General features: G+C 40.0%; 1 protein-coding gene across 4 annotated transcripts in view; it reads left to right on the forward strand.

Moving 5' to 3' along the window:
• Positions 1-17,723, forward strand: part of Fmn1 (formin 1) — a 365,829-nt gene that overhangs the window by 284,435 nt on the left and 63,671 nt on the right. For all 4 annotated transcript variants that reach the window (XM_036185303.1, XM_036185304.1, XM_036185305.1 and 1 more), the window contains one exon: positions 2,985-3,077. In XM_036185303.1, coding sequence (XP_036041196.1) covers positions 2,985-3,077 — 93 coding nt within the window. The remainder of the gene's footprint in view (positions 1-2,984; positions 3,078-17,723) is intronic.

A 17,723-nucleotide genomic window follows, 5' to 3' on the forward strand; every position in this document is an offset into this window, starting at 1 on the left:
TTTTTCTCTTTGTCTTCTCTCATCACTCAAGCTCAAAGCACTTCTGTTTCACTGTTTCAGCAAGAGAATAGTGACATCAGGAGGTATGTTTGCCATTGTCCAAATTGTTTGTCTACTTGGAAAACAGGAAAGAGGAATTTGATGATAGAGATTTTATAGAATACTTTTTAGAGAGAAGACCAAAAGTGCTTTTTCAAAGAAAGCTGAAAATGTTCAAATGTGTATGTTTGTTTGTATTTACATCTTATGTGTTTATTTGTCTGTGAGCACATGCAGAGGGCAAAGAACAACGTTCAGGGGTTGATTCTGTCTTTCTACCATGTGAGCACAGGTATCAAACTCAGGGCAACAGGCTTGGGGGCAAGTGCCACTAAGCCATCTCACTGGTCCCAGAAACAAATGTTTGAAATAGTTTGGCTGACTTTAAGTAAACTGTTCTCTGTATCTTCCAAGGTAGGGTTTGTATTTTTCACAGAAAGCAGTCAATGTCTGCTATACCAATGGGCACATTTCCCAGGCAGCTCTGGGATAGTTGTCGGAAAAGCAGTAGATAGTCTATTTAAGCTCTAGACAAAATTCTTCAAAAGTAGCAATGTTGGTAGAAGCTTGAATCTCAAGATACTCCTCTACTGTGATCTAGTAACCCTGTCCTACAGTGAAGGCTTGGAATCCTGAAAATGCACAAGATGGCTTCAAATCATGATTCTACCCCTAGCACCATCGTCTAGTCTCCAGCATAGCTGACAAGTCTAGAAATCTGAGTGCCAGTACTACAAATGAAAAATGTCAAGCCAAGTGTAGTACCTCCCTCCAGTATCAGCATTTGAGAGACTCAACCTGAGTTCAAGGCAAGACTATCCCCAAAAGAAAAGGTGTCAGGTGACTACTTGCAGAGAATACTGAGGTGTTTACTTATTTAAAAAAAAAATGGCTGCTTAGAATGTTCCTGATGTAAATAAAGGTTCCTCCCCAGTCGCTTACTTTCAATTTGCCATGTCTTCTTGTTATAGATTCTTTCAAGATATAAAGTATATGTTTCTCTACACACACACACACACACACACACACACACCTCTTGAGACAGGGTTTCATATGGAGCCAGGCCAGACTGGAGCACTCTATGTAGCTTAGTCTACCCCTACACACAAGTTCCACCTGCCTCTGCCTCCCAGGCTCTTGGATTGCAGGTGTACACTACATAGCTAAGTGTTTCTCTATTTTATTTTGACAAGGGAGCATGATTTGCTTATGATTAAAATCTAAGGTTTAAGTTGGTGTCTTAGACAAGGGTCTCTCGGTAATTTCTAGCCATGACCAATAGACAAATCTATGGTGATAATTTTTTGTGTACTGAAATGTGATTTTATTTGTATGTTAATAAAGTTGCTTTGGGGTAAGAGCAAGCTATAGCAGGAAGCTGGGCAGTGGTGGTTGCACGCCTTTAATCCCAGCACTTGGGAGGCAGAGCTAGGCAGAGCTCTGTGTGTTCAAGGATACAGCCAGCATGGCGACACATGCCTTTAATCTCAATACCAACCATAGAAAACCTGGAGGTCTGTACAGACAGGCAGTGACAAGGAGGTCATTTGTTTGGGTTTACAACCAATGAGAAGGCAGAACAGAAAGTCTATAATAAAGACAGGACACAGGAAGTAGACCTTTTGCGGAGAGGAAAGACAGCAGCAGCAGTGAAGGATAAGGTTTTCAGCTCTCAGCTATTGCTCTGACCTCTTGGCTATTAACTCTGTATTTGGCTCTGTGTTTCTTATTTAACAAGACCGTTACATCTACACGAATCCACTGGCCAAAAGTATATTGAAAACACAGCAGACGTCTTTTGCCTGAGTTAAACACTCCTGGAGACAGCAACCCCTTGATTACTATGGTTTATATGTAACCAAATCAGAACATTCTGGATCAAGGCAACTTGATTATCAAAATAGCAATTTGTTATAAATTCTGGGTGTCCTGTCTGAAGCAAATCAAGTGAAATCATTTCATGGGTTAGTGAAGTGTTAGGTGAGTGGTATGAGGACAAAGGACCCTCACTCCATAATGAATACTGGAGACTCAGAGTAATGAAAAATGAGGCAGATTATTTTATGATCTTGAGAGCTCCAACCCAGCAAAATAGAGGGCAGGCATCCTATTGCTTTCTGAGACTAGTATTTATCACCCTGAGCTCAGGTCCCTCCTTCCTTTTTCTCACTGGTCAAGCAGTCAGGGAGAGGGGTTCAGTATTACCCATTACCTGCTACTTCTATTTGTCTGTTTCTCCAACATAGCCTCCATGTGGGTTTATTTCTATATTTTGTATCCTGCTTATTTTAAAGCATTGCAAGTGCCCCACATCTGCGGGTCACTAGGTAAGCTCAGCTGTTAATGGTTTTCTACTCTGAGCTTGTAGTTTTGGTGAAGAGAGATGAACTAGCAATTTCCAGTCGGGGTCCAGTGTTTTCCATCCTGTTTCCTGTGGCAGGACTTAATCCGACTCTCAGAACTTTCATCTTGAAAATGACCTTTGGTTGTTTTAAGTGAGAGGTGTGAAGAGCAGATACAGTACTTCCTAAACTGGACTGGAGTGTCCATGGTCATGAGGATTCTTTAACTTGATAATTCTAGGCAATTGGATTTGTGGAAACTTCAGCAAAATCCTTTTCAGTCTATGAATCTGAAGAGGGCCTGTGACCTTTCTTCCCTGAAATCACTCCTTAGGTACTTTCTCTACTCTACTATGAGGAACAAAAAGCAGAATACTTTACCTGGTACAGGTCATAGATCTTTATGTGAATGGCTAAAAGGAAAATTGAATGTTGCACATATCCCTGTTCCCAAAGAGAGGTAAAGAATGTACTATTTTTCCCATGGAGTTTGGTTAAACTGTGATTGACATGCAGTCTGTACAGTTGATAACAGAACACTGTGCCCAAGCAGGATCTCAGCAAGTATTTTTGATTAAGTCTAATTTCTACTTCTCTTTGCAGCAAGTGAGCAACAGATGAAGTTGGTTTGCAAGGAGTCCCCAAAGGAGTATCTGCAGCCTTTCAAGGACAAGCTGGAAGACTTCTTCCAGAAAGGTAGGAGGCCTTCTCAACTGCACATTAGGGACTCAGGAACCTTCTTGACAGCACTCTCTCTAAGGCTCCCATTGCCACTCAGTCACTGAGTGACCATAGACAACACAACTGGGTCTATGGTCCATCTTCCAATGGTGGTTCCATCCCCAATATAGATGGAGTTGCCCTGTAGCCTTTATGTCCCTTTCTAAGACCATTTCATACTTCAATCATTCATTGTCATTCCTGCCTTTGAAACATTTTGAAGGCAAACCTCTCTTTCTCTTCTGCAGCACAGGTGTCCTTGGTACATGCTAACTGACCACAGCACAGGTATCTTTGGTAGATGTTAACTGACCACAATGTAGACTTGAAAGGCTTGTGTAGTTCCCCAGCTCAGATTTGTGGTCAGCCCTGACAGGTTGATGAGAATTATATTCCTGGTCTCAGGAGGATGGCAACTTGGAAACTTGAAATTTGTTGTTGTTCTTTGTATTATATTTCTCATTCCTTTACACAGAGGTAAACTGGGGCCTAGTGAATGTCATCATCTGACTGCTTGGCAACCATTGGCTCTTTGGTATACCCAGGAGACCCAGCACTTACTTAGAAACCTTTGCAGATTCTGTACCTTCCTCCATATTTTTGGTAGAACTGGGAAGCTTTTATTGATCAGGGTTAGTGAACATGAAAGTACAATGCTTTTATATATTTCCTATTTTAATTTTCTGAATTCAGTTTAAGATTTGAAAGAAAAATAAGTGTGGAGTTTTTGGAGGGAGCTTTCTTCTTTACTAGAAAGCCAGGGGAAATAAATGCATGCAGGAACTGTTGGCGAAATTTCAACATGCTGTTTCTATTACTGAATAAGGCCACATGATACCATACCATCAACAAAAGGCTGCTAAGTTGGGTCAATTGACAAAGTATGGCCAAACCACCTTGGAAATTAGCAGAGAAATTCTCAGTCCATGAGTCACAGGAACTCCATTCTAGCTGCTCCCTCTGTACAGACATCACTGCTCTTTCCTCTGTGGCAAAGCCTTGTTTTTGTGAATGCAGAAGTCAGAGTTGGTCTTCTCCTCATACTCGATGAGAGTAATGGATCAGGCTCAATACCATCTTGAGAACAAACAACAATTCAAATGTTTTGTTCTGTGTGCATTGACTAGGTAGGTTTTTTTTTTTTTTTATGTGATTCCTCAAGGTAAATGTGTTGCTTTATGGTTATACTATACATATATAACCTATAGATGCTTCCATAACCAGAAGATTCTTCTATTTGCTACCCTTAATTCACAAGACTGTTTCTTTTCACATATGTAAAATGAACTTGAAATGAGGTACATATGGATTAGATTCTATACTTTTAAAAATTCCTATTATTCTATATCTGGAAAATTCTAACATGTATATACTGGAGTTTTTATTTTCTTCCTGCCTATCTTAATGGCCTTAAAGAGTCTTTAAAAGAGTCAGTATCTTAATACATTGAGAATTCTATTATTTTGTTAAAAAGAGATAGCTATGAATAGGTTAGAACCTTGAAAACCTGTCATACTTTGAAAATTTCCTACATTTCTCAGCTCAAGGAAGCAAGACCTAAAATAGTGCTTTAGAATTTTTTTTAAAATTCCAGTATTTTGATGCTGTGGAATGTCATTCTGTATGCTGTGAATGTGTGTTGCTCTGATTGGTTGATAAATAAAATGCTGATTGGCCAGTAGCCAAGCAGGAAGTATAGGTGGGATAAGCAGACAAGGGGAATTCTGGAAAGAGGATGGCTGAGTCAGGAGTCACCAGTCAAACACAGAGGAAGCAAAATGACAAGACAGAACTGAGAAAAGGTACCAAGCCGCGTGGCTAAACATAGATAAGAATTATGGGTTAATTTAAGTGTAAGAGCTAGTCAATTATAAGCCTGAGCTAATGGCCAAGCAGTTTGTAATTAATATAAGCCTCTGTGTGTTTATTTCTATCTGAGCAGCTGTGGACCAGGTAAGACACAGGAAAACTTCCAACTACATTTTGATCATATTGGCTCTACCCCCAACTCCACCCAAATCCATTCTCTCCATCTTCACTTTGCTACCTGTTTAACTTTTGTATCTTCTTCCTCTTTCAAAAAGTCCATTGGATCCAGTTTGTGTTGGCTAACTATACTTGCGAGTGGATCCTGCCCTTCCAGGTCACACCGTTAAAGAAAATGGACTCTCTCTCCTAGTAGCTATCAAATGCCAGTAGCTCCTCAGCTATCAATGGAACTTGATGCCCACTCTGACCCCCATGCTGGGATTTTTTTCTGGCTTGCGCTTTCACAAGTCTTATGCTTGCTGTCACAATCTCTATGAGTTTATATATGCAACTGCCCTGTTGTATGTAGAAAACACTTTCTTTAAAGTTATCCACCACTTCTGGCTCTTAAAATATTTCTACCCTCTCTGCCTCAAATATCCCCAAGTCTTGGGAGTAGGGGTGTAATATGTACATCTCCTTTAGGGACAGTCACTTATCTCTGTATTAATCACCATTGACTAGAAGAAGCTTCTCTGATGATGGTTAAGGGATGCTATGATCTGTGGATAGCAAAAGTAACTAGGAGTCAGTTTAATATTATGTCTATGTATAGAATAATAGTGCTAGCTTCTCCAATAGAGCCTATAACCTATCTAGCCATGTATAGTTAACAATGCCAGACATAGTTTCCATTCCATGGAGCACACCTTAGATACAATCAGAAAGTGGTTGGTTACTCCCATAGCATTTGTACTACTATTGCACCCCTATCTTGTCAGGCCGGTGGTTATTGTAGCTTGTGAGGGTCATAACTGGGTAAAATTGATGATTAGTCTTGATGATAAAACTGAAGATAATCCCCAGCATTATAGATGGCACCTACCTATACTATGAAAGCTAGCCGGTTTGGATAAAACTTCCAGGCAAGTACTAGATTGGTCTTATCATCAAGTTCTGGATGTAACTAAGAGTGTTTGCAGGAGCCTGCAATCCTTGTGGGCTCATGGAACCATATTGGCCAACAACTTCAGAAGAGGTGACCCACTTTTCTAAGTCTCAATACCCAACACAAACTCTACATCCACCACCAGCTTCTCTGGCCATGGGAGCTTTAGGTGGGGTCAGGTAATAGAATATTTCTCACTCTCCAGATAGTGCCATTGTGGATTTCAAATTGAAGATTGCCATTGTAAACTTTAGTTTACTTCTTAATATATAGTCAAAAATATGTATTCAGACCCTGCCATATAAAGATATTGATAATCCTAAAATGATTTATATTCCTGGATCCTGCAAGGACTTTCTTATTAGACAAAGATGGGCTATAGCCAGCCCTTTTTTAGCCCACAGAATGAAGGGAAGGTGAAAAGGATACCAGGGATTGTCTCAAATCATGTTTCAAAAAAATTATCCAAAACAAGACACAAAAAGAGTTTGAAGGGAATATTATACTCTATTTTTTTCAAACTTTGGAATATTTCGGTCATTTTAAATGTTCCCAACATGATGGGGTGAAAAGTCCACTCTGGAAGTAGCACATTATTATTACCTTATTATTTAGCTGGGTTTATAAAGACAACTTGGACTTGCACTGTCTGATACAGCAGACATTGGCCACGTGTTGCTGTTGGGCAACTCGAATATGGCTAAGTCCAGTAGCAGAGCAAATAGAAACTGGAAAATCCCTTGTTTCTGTTTTCTTAAGATGGATTTCATTGTAAAGTGATTGTATCTTCTTTCAATTAAGTAACATAAGTGAAATGTAGCCTTAGTATGAATCTTTTTATTCTACTTTTTAAGTGTGACTATCAGACAACTTAAAATTCTGTTTGTGGTTCACATCTTATTTCTGTTGGAAGGTGCTACGTTAGAGCTATGGCCCCCATCTTTCTCGATCTTCTTCTTCCCTATCCCCTCTCTGCTACTCCTCTGCCTTGTCAGCATCATCATCACAGCGTAGAGTTTTACAGACTCACCCTGTACCCTCCATTGGCTCTATGTCTGGCTGCCAGCTAAGACCACTCGGGTGATGATGTGGCACAGTACCACATAAGGCCATGGTTTTGTAGTTCAGCAGTATATAACTGAGAACTACATGATGCAGAATGTTAGCCTAATATGGTTTAGAGGCTGTATAGCTTTATTTGCTGGACACACAAATGGAATATCTCTTGATTACTAACTAATAGGACACTAAAGAGTAGTTTCTTTTTAAGAAAAAAAAAAAGTTTTATATGGTTTCAGTTTCTCTTGACTCCAGTGTCCATGGACTGTAGTTAGGCAGTATGTTGGATGGGAACATGGAGAGAAGACAGTACTATTTTTTGTTTGTTTGTTTGTTTTTTTAAGACAGGGTTTCTCTGTGTAACTGATCTGGCTGTCTTGGAACTCACTTTGTAAACCAGGCTGGCCTTGAATTCAAGATCCACCTGCCTCTGCCTCCCATGTTCTGGGATTAAAGATGTGTGACATTGCTGCCAGCTATTTTTTTTGGAAGTGTTTTTTAAAGCTGTTTCTCTGATTAATAGAAAACATAAAATTCTGGGCCCACCACAAATATGCATTATTGACCTTGGATAATCACATTTTATGGCACTTTTCATGCAATTTAAGTATAATGTTTATCTGATTTCACATTCTCATAAGTAACAGCACTAATACATGGGCTTCTAAGGGAAAGATTGCTGCTAACAAAGCCTTGATGTGTAGATCGTATGATATACCTCGAGGTCAGAAATGCTGAAATGTGAAATCTCCATCAGACTTGCAGTTGGTACAATATGATAGTAAAACTGGATGTTAGGGTCAGGAGGGGGAAAGCTGGGGATGAGATTTAAGAAAGGAAATACTTTTCATTAAGACTTTTTCAGAAAGTGCAGAGGTGTTGCTGCTGAGAGAGGCAACAATCTCAGACACTTGCCAAGAGTCTGTATGGTCTGGATCCTGTGGAAAACGGGTCTTCTTTTCATTGCACCCTCTGGCATCCCTCTAACGATGACCACCACCATGCTCTTCAGAAGAATTCTTCTCAGACAGGTTAGGAAAGGCATTCCATGCAGAGGGATCACTGCAACTCTCATAATGAGAAAAATGTGATGTGTTTGAGGAATGGATGCGACTTGGGGTGACCAGATCATAGGGCTTGTGTAAAGATTTCAAGACCTGTAAAGAGAAGAGAATTGCTATAGGACTTGATGAAGGACCTGAACTTCATATTATACACAATAGACGATAATGGAAAATACTGTGTACAGGAATGACATGTGCATGCTGGGCTATGTATCTTATTTGGTGGGGGTGGGGTGGGAGGCTACTTTTTCTTTTGTTGTCAAGAAATGTATTTTAACTATCAATAATATAAAGAGAATTGAAGAAGAAAGAGAGTTGCGAAGACCTGAGTTCAAATAATGGTGGTGGAAGGAAAGAAGAAAGGAAGGGAGGGAGGGAGGGAGATACGGAGGGAGAGAGGGAGGATTGTATAAATAAGCTCTGTTTAGGTGCAATGCAAAAATAAAGCAAAACATGAGGAAAAGGTAACTCCCTTTCTTGCCCGGATAACTGGCTGGACACTTACAAGGAAGACCATAAAATAAACTCTGGACATGGTACCTTTGATGTGGCTGTGTGGCACACAGGTAAAGGTGCTGGGTTTGTGAGAGAGAGCTTGGTGACACTGCAACATGATGCTATCGTCTACAAAGTTCATGCTCAAAAAAATCTGTGACCGAGTGACAAAAAGAAATCGAGAAAAATTATAGTGTTTTAAGAAGTTTACAAGTTTGTTGTTGGGCCCTACTCATGTATATCCGTAGCTGCCTGTGGCTACAAGCCATCCACAAAGGTAGCAGTTTAAGATCTAGGGATGTATGTGACAGTCCAAAGGGAAAAATGTAGAATAAAAAGATTGCTCCAAGTGTCAGAAAACTGAGTAGAGGGTCATATTGGAAGCAGAACTGAGAAAAGATGCCATGACAAGAGCCTGTGCAGAGCATTTAGCAAGACGGCTAGTTTTCCATTGGGGTCTTTTTACCCACAAAATCTTAAGCAATTAGGTGTTTTGATTTTTTTTTAAGCCTGAGAAGTCACATGCACTGTGACTCAGCTGATACATGACTAGAATTATTTGAATATAAGCAGCAATTCAGTTTTTGTAACAATCATGATGGCCTAATTTTCCATTTGTAAATCATATCCTGTTGCCACACTGGAATGAGATGATGTGTTTGTCTTGATCATCCTTCCTTTCTCAGAACACCCTGAAATAGTGTTGACAAAGCCATGGTACTTGTTCTCAGCTAATTTTCATTTCCTGAGCCAAACAGGACTTTTACTAGCACCAGCCTTCTGGGTTTCGATCCCTGTGGTGTCTGAACCTTTTCCCTTCTCTCCCACAGTAGGCTCGTGTGGATGCCAATTTACAGTGCCGTCCTGAGTAACTTTTTGCAGGCATTTGTTTGTTTTGTTGAGCCCATGCTTTCCCACCCTCAGATCAAACATGGCCAATAATGATATAGCCTTCAAAACCATGATGCTCACATTAAAAGTCCTCATAAACATAGCAGGGATCCTGTAATTGAAAGAAGCCACAGAGCAACTGATTAGACCTTAGGTCTAGATCTTATAGGTGGTCTCTCCTTGTTGTTAAATTGGCCATTTGTGTTTATAGCTTCAGCAGGGAAGGCTGTAACTAAAACTGGCCCTAATACAGCACTCTCCCACACTTGGCCTTATCTCATGTTCTGTTACCCATGATAAATTTCAACCTGACTCTGGCCCTGCTTTCTCTGTGGTTGTTTGACCAGCTAAGACAATACTTCTATTAATGTACAACTTTTCTGTATAATAGTGCAAAACTCCAATAATTTTACCGAGCTAAAAATAAAACAAAAAGCAGTAACTGGTTTCCTATATTGAGTACAGACAATTACAATGTCCAAACAGCTAAGTATTCTACAATAGCCGAGAGGCTGGCTGGCTGACTCTGTTCACTTTTCCTTTCTCTGGGCCTGTAATACAGTCTTATCCTGATCTATGATAAATATTTATCACTGTCTGTTGAATTTCTGAACAAACACCCTGAATTGGGTGAAGTCCCTAGAGGGTTTTTATTTTCCCTCTGTGGCTTTCCTGTTTAAATCCTTTAAGAATTAGAGAATTGTGGTAGAATCTAGAGAGAGGTATTTTCAGCCTATAATCAGCCATGGTGCTATTTAGGCCCCCTCCAGATAAAAATACTTTGGTTGGCTGTATGCACACAGTAACTTCTTTTTAAAAAGTCTTCAAGTCAGATAACATTGACAAGGGCCATAATTGAACCTCTAAGTAGAACAACAGCAGACTTTATAGCTTTTACCACAAGAGTTCCCAGGCATTGATCAATGAAGAAAAAGCACATGATTGGGTGAGTTGTAGAAACTGCTCATAAAACATAGGAAAAGATTCCACTTTTAAGACGGAAGACGTGTAAGGTAAATGACACTGAAATTTCATTTTCTATCCATTAGATGAGCAAAATTATGGAAGTTTGATAGTAGGCTATCGTGGCTTTGTAGAATGATGTCACTCTAACACGCTGCTTTTGTTACAGTCCATTTGGAGTTCGTATCAATAGCAGCACCTACTGAAGTTTGCTTTGTGCATCTTGAAGGAAGATGTACCATGCTGGCACTGGCATGGGTATGATCACACACCCACATTCAGGATAGGTCTTCCCACCTCATTAACCTAATCTGGATAATCCCTCACAGGCATGCCCAGAGGTTTGTCTCTTCAGTGAGTCTAGATCCTGTCAAGTCGACAATCATTACTAATCATCATAGTATTTTACCTCTTACCTTTTCTTCCATGTTACTAAAATCTGGTTCTCTGTTTTAAGCTGCCCCCTTAGCTTTCTGGTATAGAGAGATGCTGTTATCTATATGTTCATCCCAGGACAAGATAAGGGATCTATATCTTAAATTACCCTAGCATGCAGTATCCTCCATGTCTAACCACAGGGTAAGACCAAATACCAATTATTCTATTTAAGACTATTGTCAGAATCTGACATACTAAGTAGGTGTTTGCTTTTTGACCTTCAAAAGTTCTAATTTGCTGAGCATGGTGGTACAGCCTTTAGTCCCAGTACTCTGGAGGCAGAAGCAGACAGATCTCTGTGAGTTTGAGGCCAGCCTGGTCTACCTAGTAAGTTCCAGACCAGCTAGGGCTATGTAATAAGATCTTATCTAAAAAAGGAAGAGTAGGAAGAGAAAGGAAGGAAGGAAGAAAGGAAGGAAGGAAGGAAGGAGGGAAGGAAGGAAGGAAGGAAAGAAAAAAGGAAGGAAATAGAAAGGAAAAAAACCCTCCTAACTCTGTGTTGTTATTCTTTTTAAGAGTCTTATTGTTGCATAGGCTAGCCTCTGTGCCGAGTGACTGTGTAGCCAAGGATCACCTTGAACTCCTGATCATCCTGCTTCTACCTCCATAATAGGGATTGTGCCAGTTTCTTGTTTCTTAAGTATTGAAAGGTAGTCTTTCACCTCTGATTTTAAGCAGTTTCCCAGAACTTCACCCAAATGAGAGACAGTGGTTGGTGGTGGTTTGGAGAGACGTCAGGTAAACCTTGTTAACCCTTCTTAGATGTTTTGTGAAAACACAGACATTTAGACACACAAAGTCACATATACTCATGTCCCCACCCCTCCGAGTATTTGGGACTAGACTCTTTCATTGCTTTACTGGAACAAGGACTAAAATGTAAATTCATTTTTACAAGCTTGAGCAAGGCCTTGAGTCACGTAAGCATTCAAGGGTTACTTAGATCTAGTTCACAGTGGAAGGGATGGGTGTGCCTTCCTTTCCTCTCCTCATGGGGGAATCCAAGTGCCCATGATTACCATAGCTTCTTTCAGATCAAGTAGAAGTTGGAGACAAGTGAGTTGGGCCCTTTCTTTCTATATCCACCTTCATATCCACTTGTGGATATTCTCTTTCTGTATGTCACTGGTTTCTTTAGGGAAAAGTAAAAATACATTAAGTTATATTCCAGAACCTGGGTTTTAGTAGCTTCTGAAGTTGTTGCCATTATATTGAGCTACAATCTCCTAATTTACTTTCGCTGTCCTGATAGTATAAACACTTTTGAGTTAAAACTTTGTTAATGAAGTTACTCCTTTCAAAAATAATGCTCTACATACATATATACTTCAGCTTTGCATTATTATGTGAGAGGCATGAGACCTAGGTTCGCAATACAGAATCTTTAACATTTAAAATGTATGTGTTTTAAGTTCTGAACAAAGTGGAGGGATCACTATACTTCAAGTTAGAAGACCTTGTACTGAACACTGGCTTTATCACTTCATGTCCCGAGTCTCTGCTCAGATGTATAAATACCTCTGAAAAATGCAATTTTCACGTCACTATACAGTGTCACACTGAAGAATAAATCAAGATAGTGCACACATGAAGTCGCCACTTAATGAAGCAAATGTTAGGTTTAGAACGTGCTCCCTTCTACTGGTAACCCTGGTGAAAAGGACTTTAGCTTTTGGTGTGGAGTTGAAGTGGTGCTGTGTGACTTAACAGTGGAAGTGTGTTGCTTCACTCAAACATTGCAGCAATCCCTCGAGACTGATTTTGTCATCTCTCACTTTTCCACCAAGGAAACGGAGTCTAAGGGGTTTGGTAACTCACTTAACGTCAGCATGACCTCATCTGCAGTCTTCTTCTCCACCATATTAATAACTCATTTCCCTTTGTGCCAAGGAGGGTGAAAGAGCATTTTATATCTCACCAAATAAATACAAAAAAAAATCAGAACAGCAGACTTGCTATAACCTGGGGTAATAGCTTAGTCTTGGGACCACTTCTGGAAATCTCAATAAAGAATCCCATTTGTCTGTCATTCCAACAGTGGCAACCATGTATCAGTTGTGTTCTAAAAAGGGGGACAGGGTGGTGAATATTTGACTATTTTGTGGGATCAACGTTGAGCTCTACATCTTGCATAATAGTTGTTTTTCTGATAAATCACACCAAGTAATTTTGGCCTAGCCACCACTTCCTCTTTGGATTCTCAACAACTATGAGAAGGTTTTTCTTTTGCTTTGTTTATTTGTTTTTCATTTCAGATGTTTTATTTACAATTAAATTTTTTTTTTATTTTCCTCCAACCCCTCCCATGTGCCCTTTTCTCCTCAAATTGATGGCCTCTTTTTCCTGATTATTATTCTTACACATGTGTGTATGTGTGTATTTAAACATAAATGTATAAATCAACCTGTTTATTTAGTCAGTCAGTTTAGTATTGCTTATGTGTATGTGATTTCAGGGCTGGCAGTTTGTAATGCGTAACCAATTAGAGGGCACATCCCTGAGAGCCAATTCCCCCTCTCTCTTAGCCAACATTAGTTGTTATAGTTCCTTTTCTATGGATGGGATCCTATGAAATCCCCACCTCTGCATTAGTATATCTATTGCTATTATCATTGATCAGGTCTTGTTTAGGCAGCCATAGTGCTGTGCGATCATGAATGTGGCTTCCCTGACATGTCTAGGAGACACCACCTCACTGCAAATGTCCCATTCCTCTGGCTCTTACAGTCTCTACATTTTCTCTTCCACCATATTCCCTGAACCTGAAGTATGGGAGTTGTGTTGTAGATCTACCCATTGGAGCTGGGCAGTTGATCTCTGCATTATGACCAATTGAGGTTTTCTGAGGTTTCCATCTGCTGCAAAAAGAAGTTGTTTGTTTGTTTGTTTGTACATTTGTTTTTGATGTGGGATGGAAGCCACAATTAACTATGGGGATGAGGGCAAATGTTAGAATGCAGTTAGGAATTCTGCTGTCTAGTAAAGCGACAGTAGTAGGTTTTCCTCTAAAATCCATGACCTCACTAGCTCTGAGTAGTTGGCTACTATTCTAGTACCAGGCACAAAAATTTCCCCCCTGTTGAATTGACCTTTGTAGGTGTAACAGTCTTATTAAATAAGAAACACAGAGTCAAATGCAGAGTTAAAAGCCCAAGAGATCAGAGCAGTAGCTAAGAGCTGAGACTAAAACTGCCTTCTTAAGACTTGTTGCCGCTGCCGTCCTTCCCCTCAGAAAGAGACCTACTTCCTGTGTGTCTGTCATTTTATTGACTTTCTCATTGGTTGTAAACCCAACCACATGACCTCCTCGTCACTACCTCCCGGTCTCTATGGCTGGTATTGAGATTAAAGGCATATGTCTCCATGCTGGTGGTGTCCTTGAACACACAGCGATCTGCCTGTCATGTGATCGGGATTAAGGGTGTGTTCTACAACTGCCAGACTTCTGCTATGGCTTGCTCTTAGCTCTGACCCCCAGGCACTCTTTTTTATTAACATACAGATAAAATCACATTTCAGCACAAACAAAATATCACCATAGACTTTAATTAGACAGCTTCTGGTTACCACCAAGATATGAGTGCCACTGTTGCACCTTTAGGGAACCATTGCCATGTTGGTCATTGTTGTGGTTCATAGGCATCAGAGATGGACTACTGATTGTTCTCCTCCCTTGACAGCTTCTGGTACTATGAAAGTTAGTTCTCAGGGAGGAGGCTTTCAGGTTAGATATGGCTTGGATCTCCCAGGTCCTTCTATCTCCCAAGTCTAAAATTTTCAGTCTCTGAGAGGCAACCAAGAGCAACAGCCATAACCTATGACTTCCCTGACCAACAACTTGAGTGAAGGTTTTTCATGCCAGGTACTAGGGTTTTTACTAGTCTATGGCTCTTATAGGGACCATTGGCAGCCCAAGTGTAATAACTTGATTACACACACACACACACACACACACACACACACAGAGAGAGAGAGAGAGAGAGAGAGAGAGAGAGAGAGAGAGAGAGAGAGAGGCATGCACATTTAAATATAATTTTAGGTAAACAGAAAATGACTTTAGTCCTTGAGTCTTTATCAAACATCCTTAGTATTATTTGTACCTTCCTCTTCTCCTGTAATGACCTTCCTTCTCTTGCCCCAGATAAAGCCCCCCTCCTCATTTTTTCCCATTTCCCGCTTCACATCACCTGTATCCCACTGGTCCACTCTCTAGGCCTCACCCATGGCCCCTTTTAACTTTGGTGGTTTCTGTCGTTACTCCAGGGTGTATATACACGTATACTCACATCTGAAGATTTGGAACTAAGAATCAGAGATGAGAGAACTGGTGGCGTTTGTCTTTCTGGGTCTGGGTTCCTTCACTCAATGTGCTACTTTCTAATTCCATTTCAGGGAGGTTTTAATTGGTCATTTCTTGCAATTATCATATGGTTCCTCTTGTACTTAGCTATTGTCTTTTTTTTTTTTTTTTTTGATGGAAGAATTTGACACCTCTATAGTATTTGCAAGCTCTTTTGAGAATAGGTATCATACAATACATAATTTTTGTAGGTAATGTATAATTCTGTAATGGTCACTTTATTCTCTCAAATTGTTTCTTCTCTGAGCTCATTTTGCTTTAAAAGGACCTTGAGAATGCTAATAAGAGATCAACACTGATTACAGCATTCAGTGCGGAGCATGGTGCTGTGTGTATCAGCCAGCCTTACTCTTACATTCTCAGTCATTTCTCACAGTCCTTTCAGATGGCTCAGGATAGTGCTCTGAAAGTCAATCAATCACAGGTTTACTCACCTAGTAGTATCTTGAGTGATATGCAAAGGTAATTAGATAATTACAGAGGACTGTCTTCACTACTAGAAAGAAGTTGTGTTTATCTGTTTGTCTTGCTCAAACTCTAGACAGAAGAATGTATGTGATTGGATTTATCTAGGACAGGAAGCTTCCATTTTGTTAACATTTGTACATCATCATAAATATAGTATAAAAGTCAGGTAGGTGTCTAAAGGTACAAGCTGGCAAAGGGTTTTTCTACAAGGCTGTATCTTTAGCCATTAAAAAAATGTTTTATTTTAAAATGTAAATGTAATTGCTATGGTTACTTCTCAGTGACAGAAAAAATACACAGAATTCCATCAAAGACACCATGCCTTACGGATCACACACACTATGGCAGCCAAAATCCACAACATCGCCACCTAGTGGCCTCTAGTTTGGACTGCAAACGGTCAATTCTTGAGATGCTGCATGAGTACCTCCTCTCCATGGCTAATAGGGTAGAGGATGACAGACAGTAAATAAGAGAATTAACAACTTCACTTATCCTTGGTAACAACTGCTAACGGTTTCAGGACCCGAGCCCTGCTTTCTAGCAGATTGGAGAATGGTGAAAATTGCTTTTTCTTTTTCTTTTTTTTTTTTTTTAACTAACTTTAAAAGATTCTAAGCAAAGGGTAGACAACATGACTGTGTCATTCCCAATCCTTTTATTGAACACTTTGAGTTCAGAACAAATATGTCGTGTGGGTGGCTTGTGCAAACACTTTAATTTGCTTCTGAAAATTAAAAATGCATATTGGAGTAGATGAGAACTATTTTAAATAGAGAGAAACAGTTTTCTCACTGTAGGGAGTAAGCCCAGCCAGTGCACGCCCCTTCATAGTTTTAGCCACACTTGAGCGCTTAGATTCTTGACCTGCCAGGCAGACCTCTATAGCTCACCCTTTTCAGATGGAGACCTGGAAAACAGACACCAGGACCTTCGTTATGTCCAACTACCCCTCTTACCCCAGCATCCACCAACTTGTTGACATTTGAATTATTCATTGAAATAATGAAACCATGTGCCTACTGAGCTTATCACACCATCCCATTTCCTTGCTGAAATAATGAAATGTGGAGTAATTGTGCTATAATAATTCAAGAGGGCTCTAATATGTTCAAGTAAATCATGTGGAAAGCCATTGAACATCTATTTGAAATGGCAATTCTTCCTAGTAGGGCATGATTCTCCCATGAACGTCTTCCTTGAATTTCACAATTCTAGAAGTGAGCCTAGTTGCTAGAATAATATATGCATCATTATCTGCTGTCTTCATCCTCTGGCATTGCTTCCTTGGTTTGAACTCATGAATATGACACTGATTGAGATTAGTCTGAGGACCAGTGGTGAAATGGGTTCTAGCATGTGGACATCAATTAATGGAGGTAGACAGTTCTGGGTAATATTCAGTGGCTGGGTTTTAGCTCTCTGACAGATTGTTTTCTTGTTTCTGGGACACTATAGTAAAAAGAAGATTGGCTTTAGAGTTATACAAACCTGAGTTCAAATCCTTTCCTAACTTTCTGACTTAGAAAACAGGCTGGCTTCCTTAATCCCAAGGATAGAGATAATAACACCAACTTTACATATATATATGATCATTGCAACTGTGAAGTCACCTAAAGCATGTCAGCTCTCTGGTATGGTGTGTGACATAACCCCACACCCCACATCTCCACTCCTGCCTTTGTGTTCCTTTGAGCTTTACTTACATTGCTAAGAATTTAGTTTCATCTGTGATACTGTATTGACCATGAGACTTCCCTCTGTCTTATGAACACAGAAGAAATTGGTCAAACTGCTGACTAAATATTCTTTTAGATCTTATTGTGTTCTGAGCACTGGACACTCAGTGAGGAGCAAGATGCACCCAGGTTTTGCTTCAGGGACTTAGACTTACCAGAGGAGATTGTAATCCTAGCCTGTGACAGTAGGTCCATGGTGTATGCTTCCATTACTTGTTGCTTTATTGC

This window comes from Onychomys torridus, chromosome 4 (assembly GCF_903995425.1).
Source record: "Onychomys torridus chromosome 4, mOncTor1.1, whole genome shotgun sequence".
In the NCBI taxonomy this organism is placed as follows: Eukaryota; Metazoa; Chordata; class Mammalia; order Rodentia; family Cricetidae; genus Onychomys; species Onychomys torridus.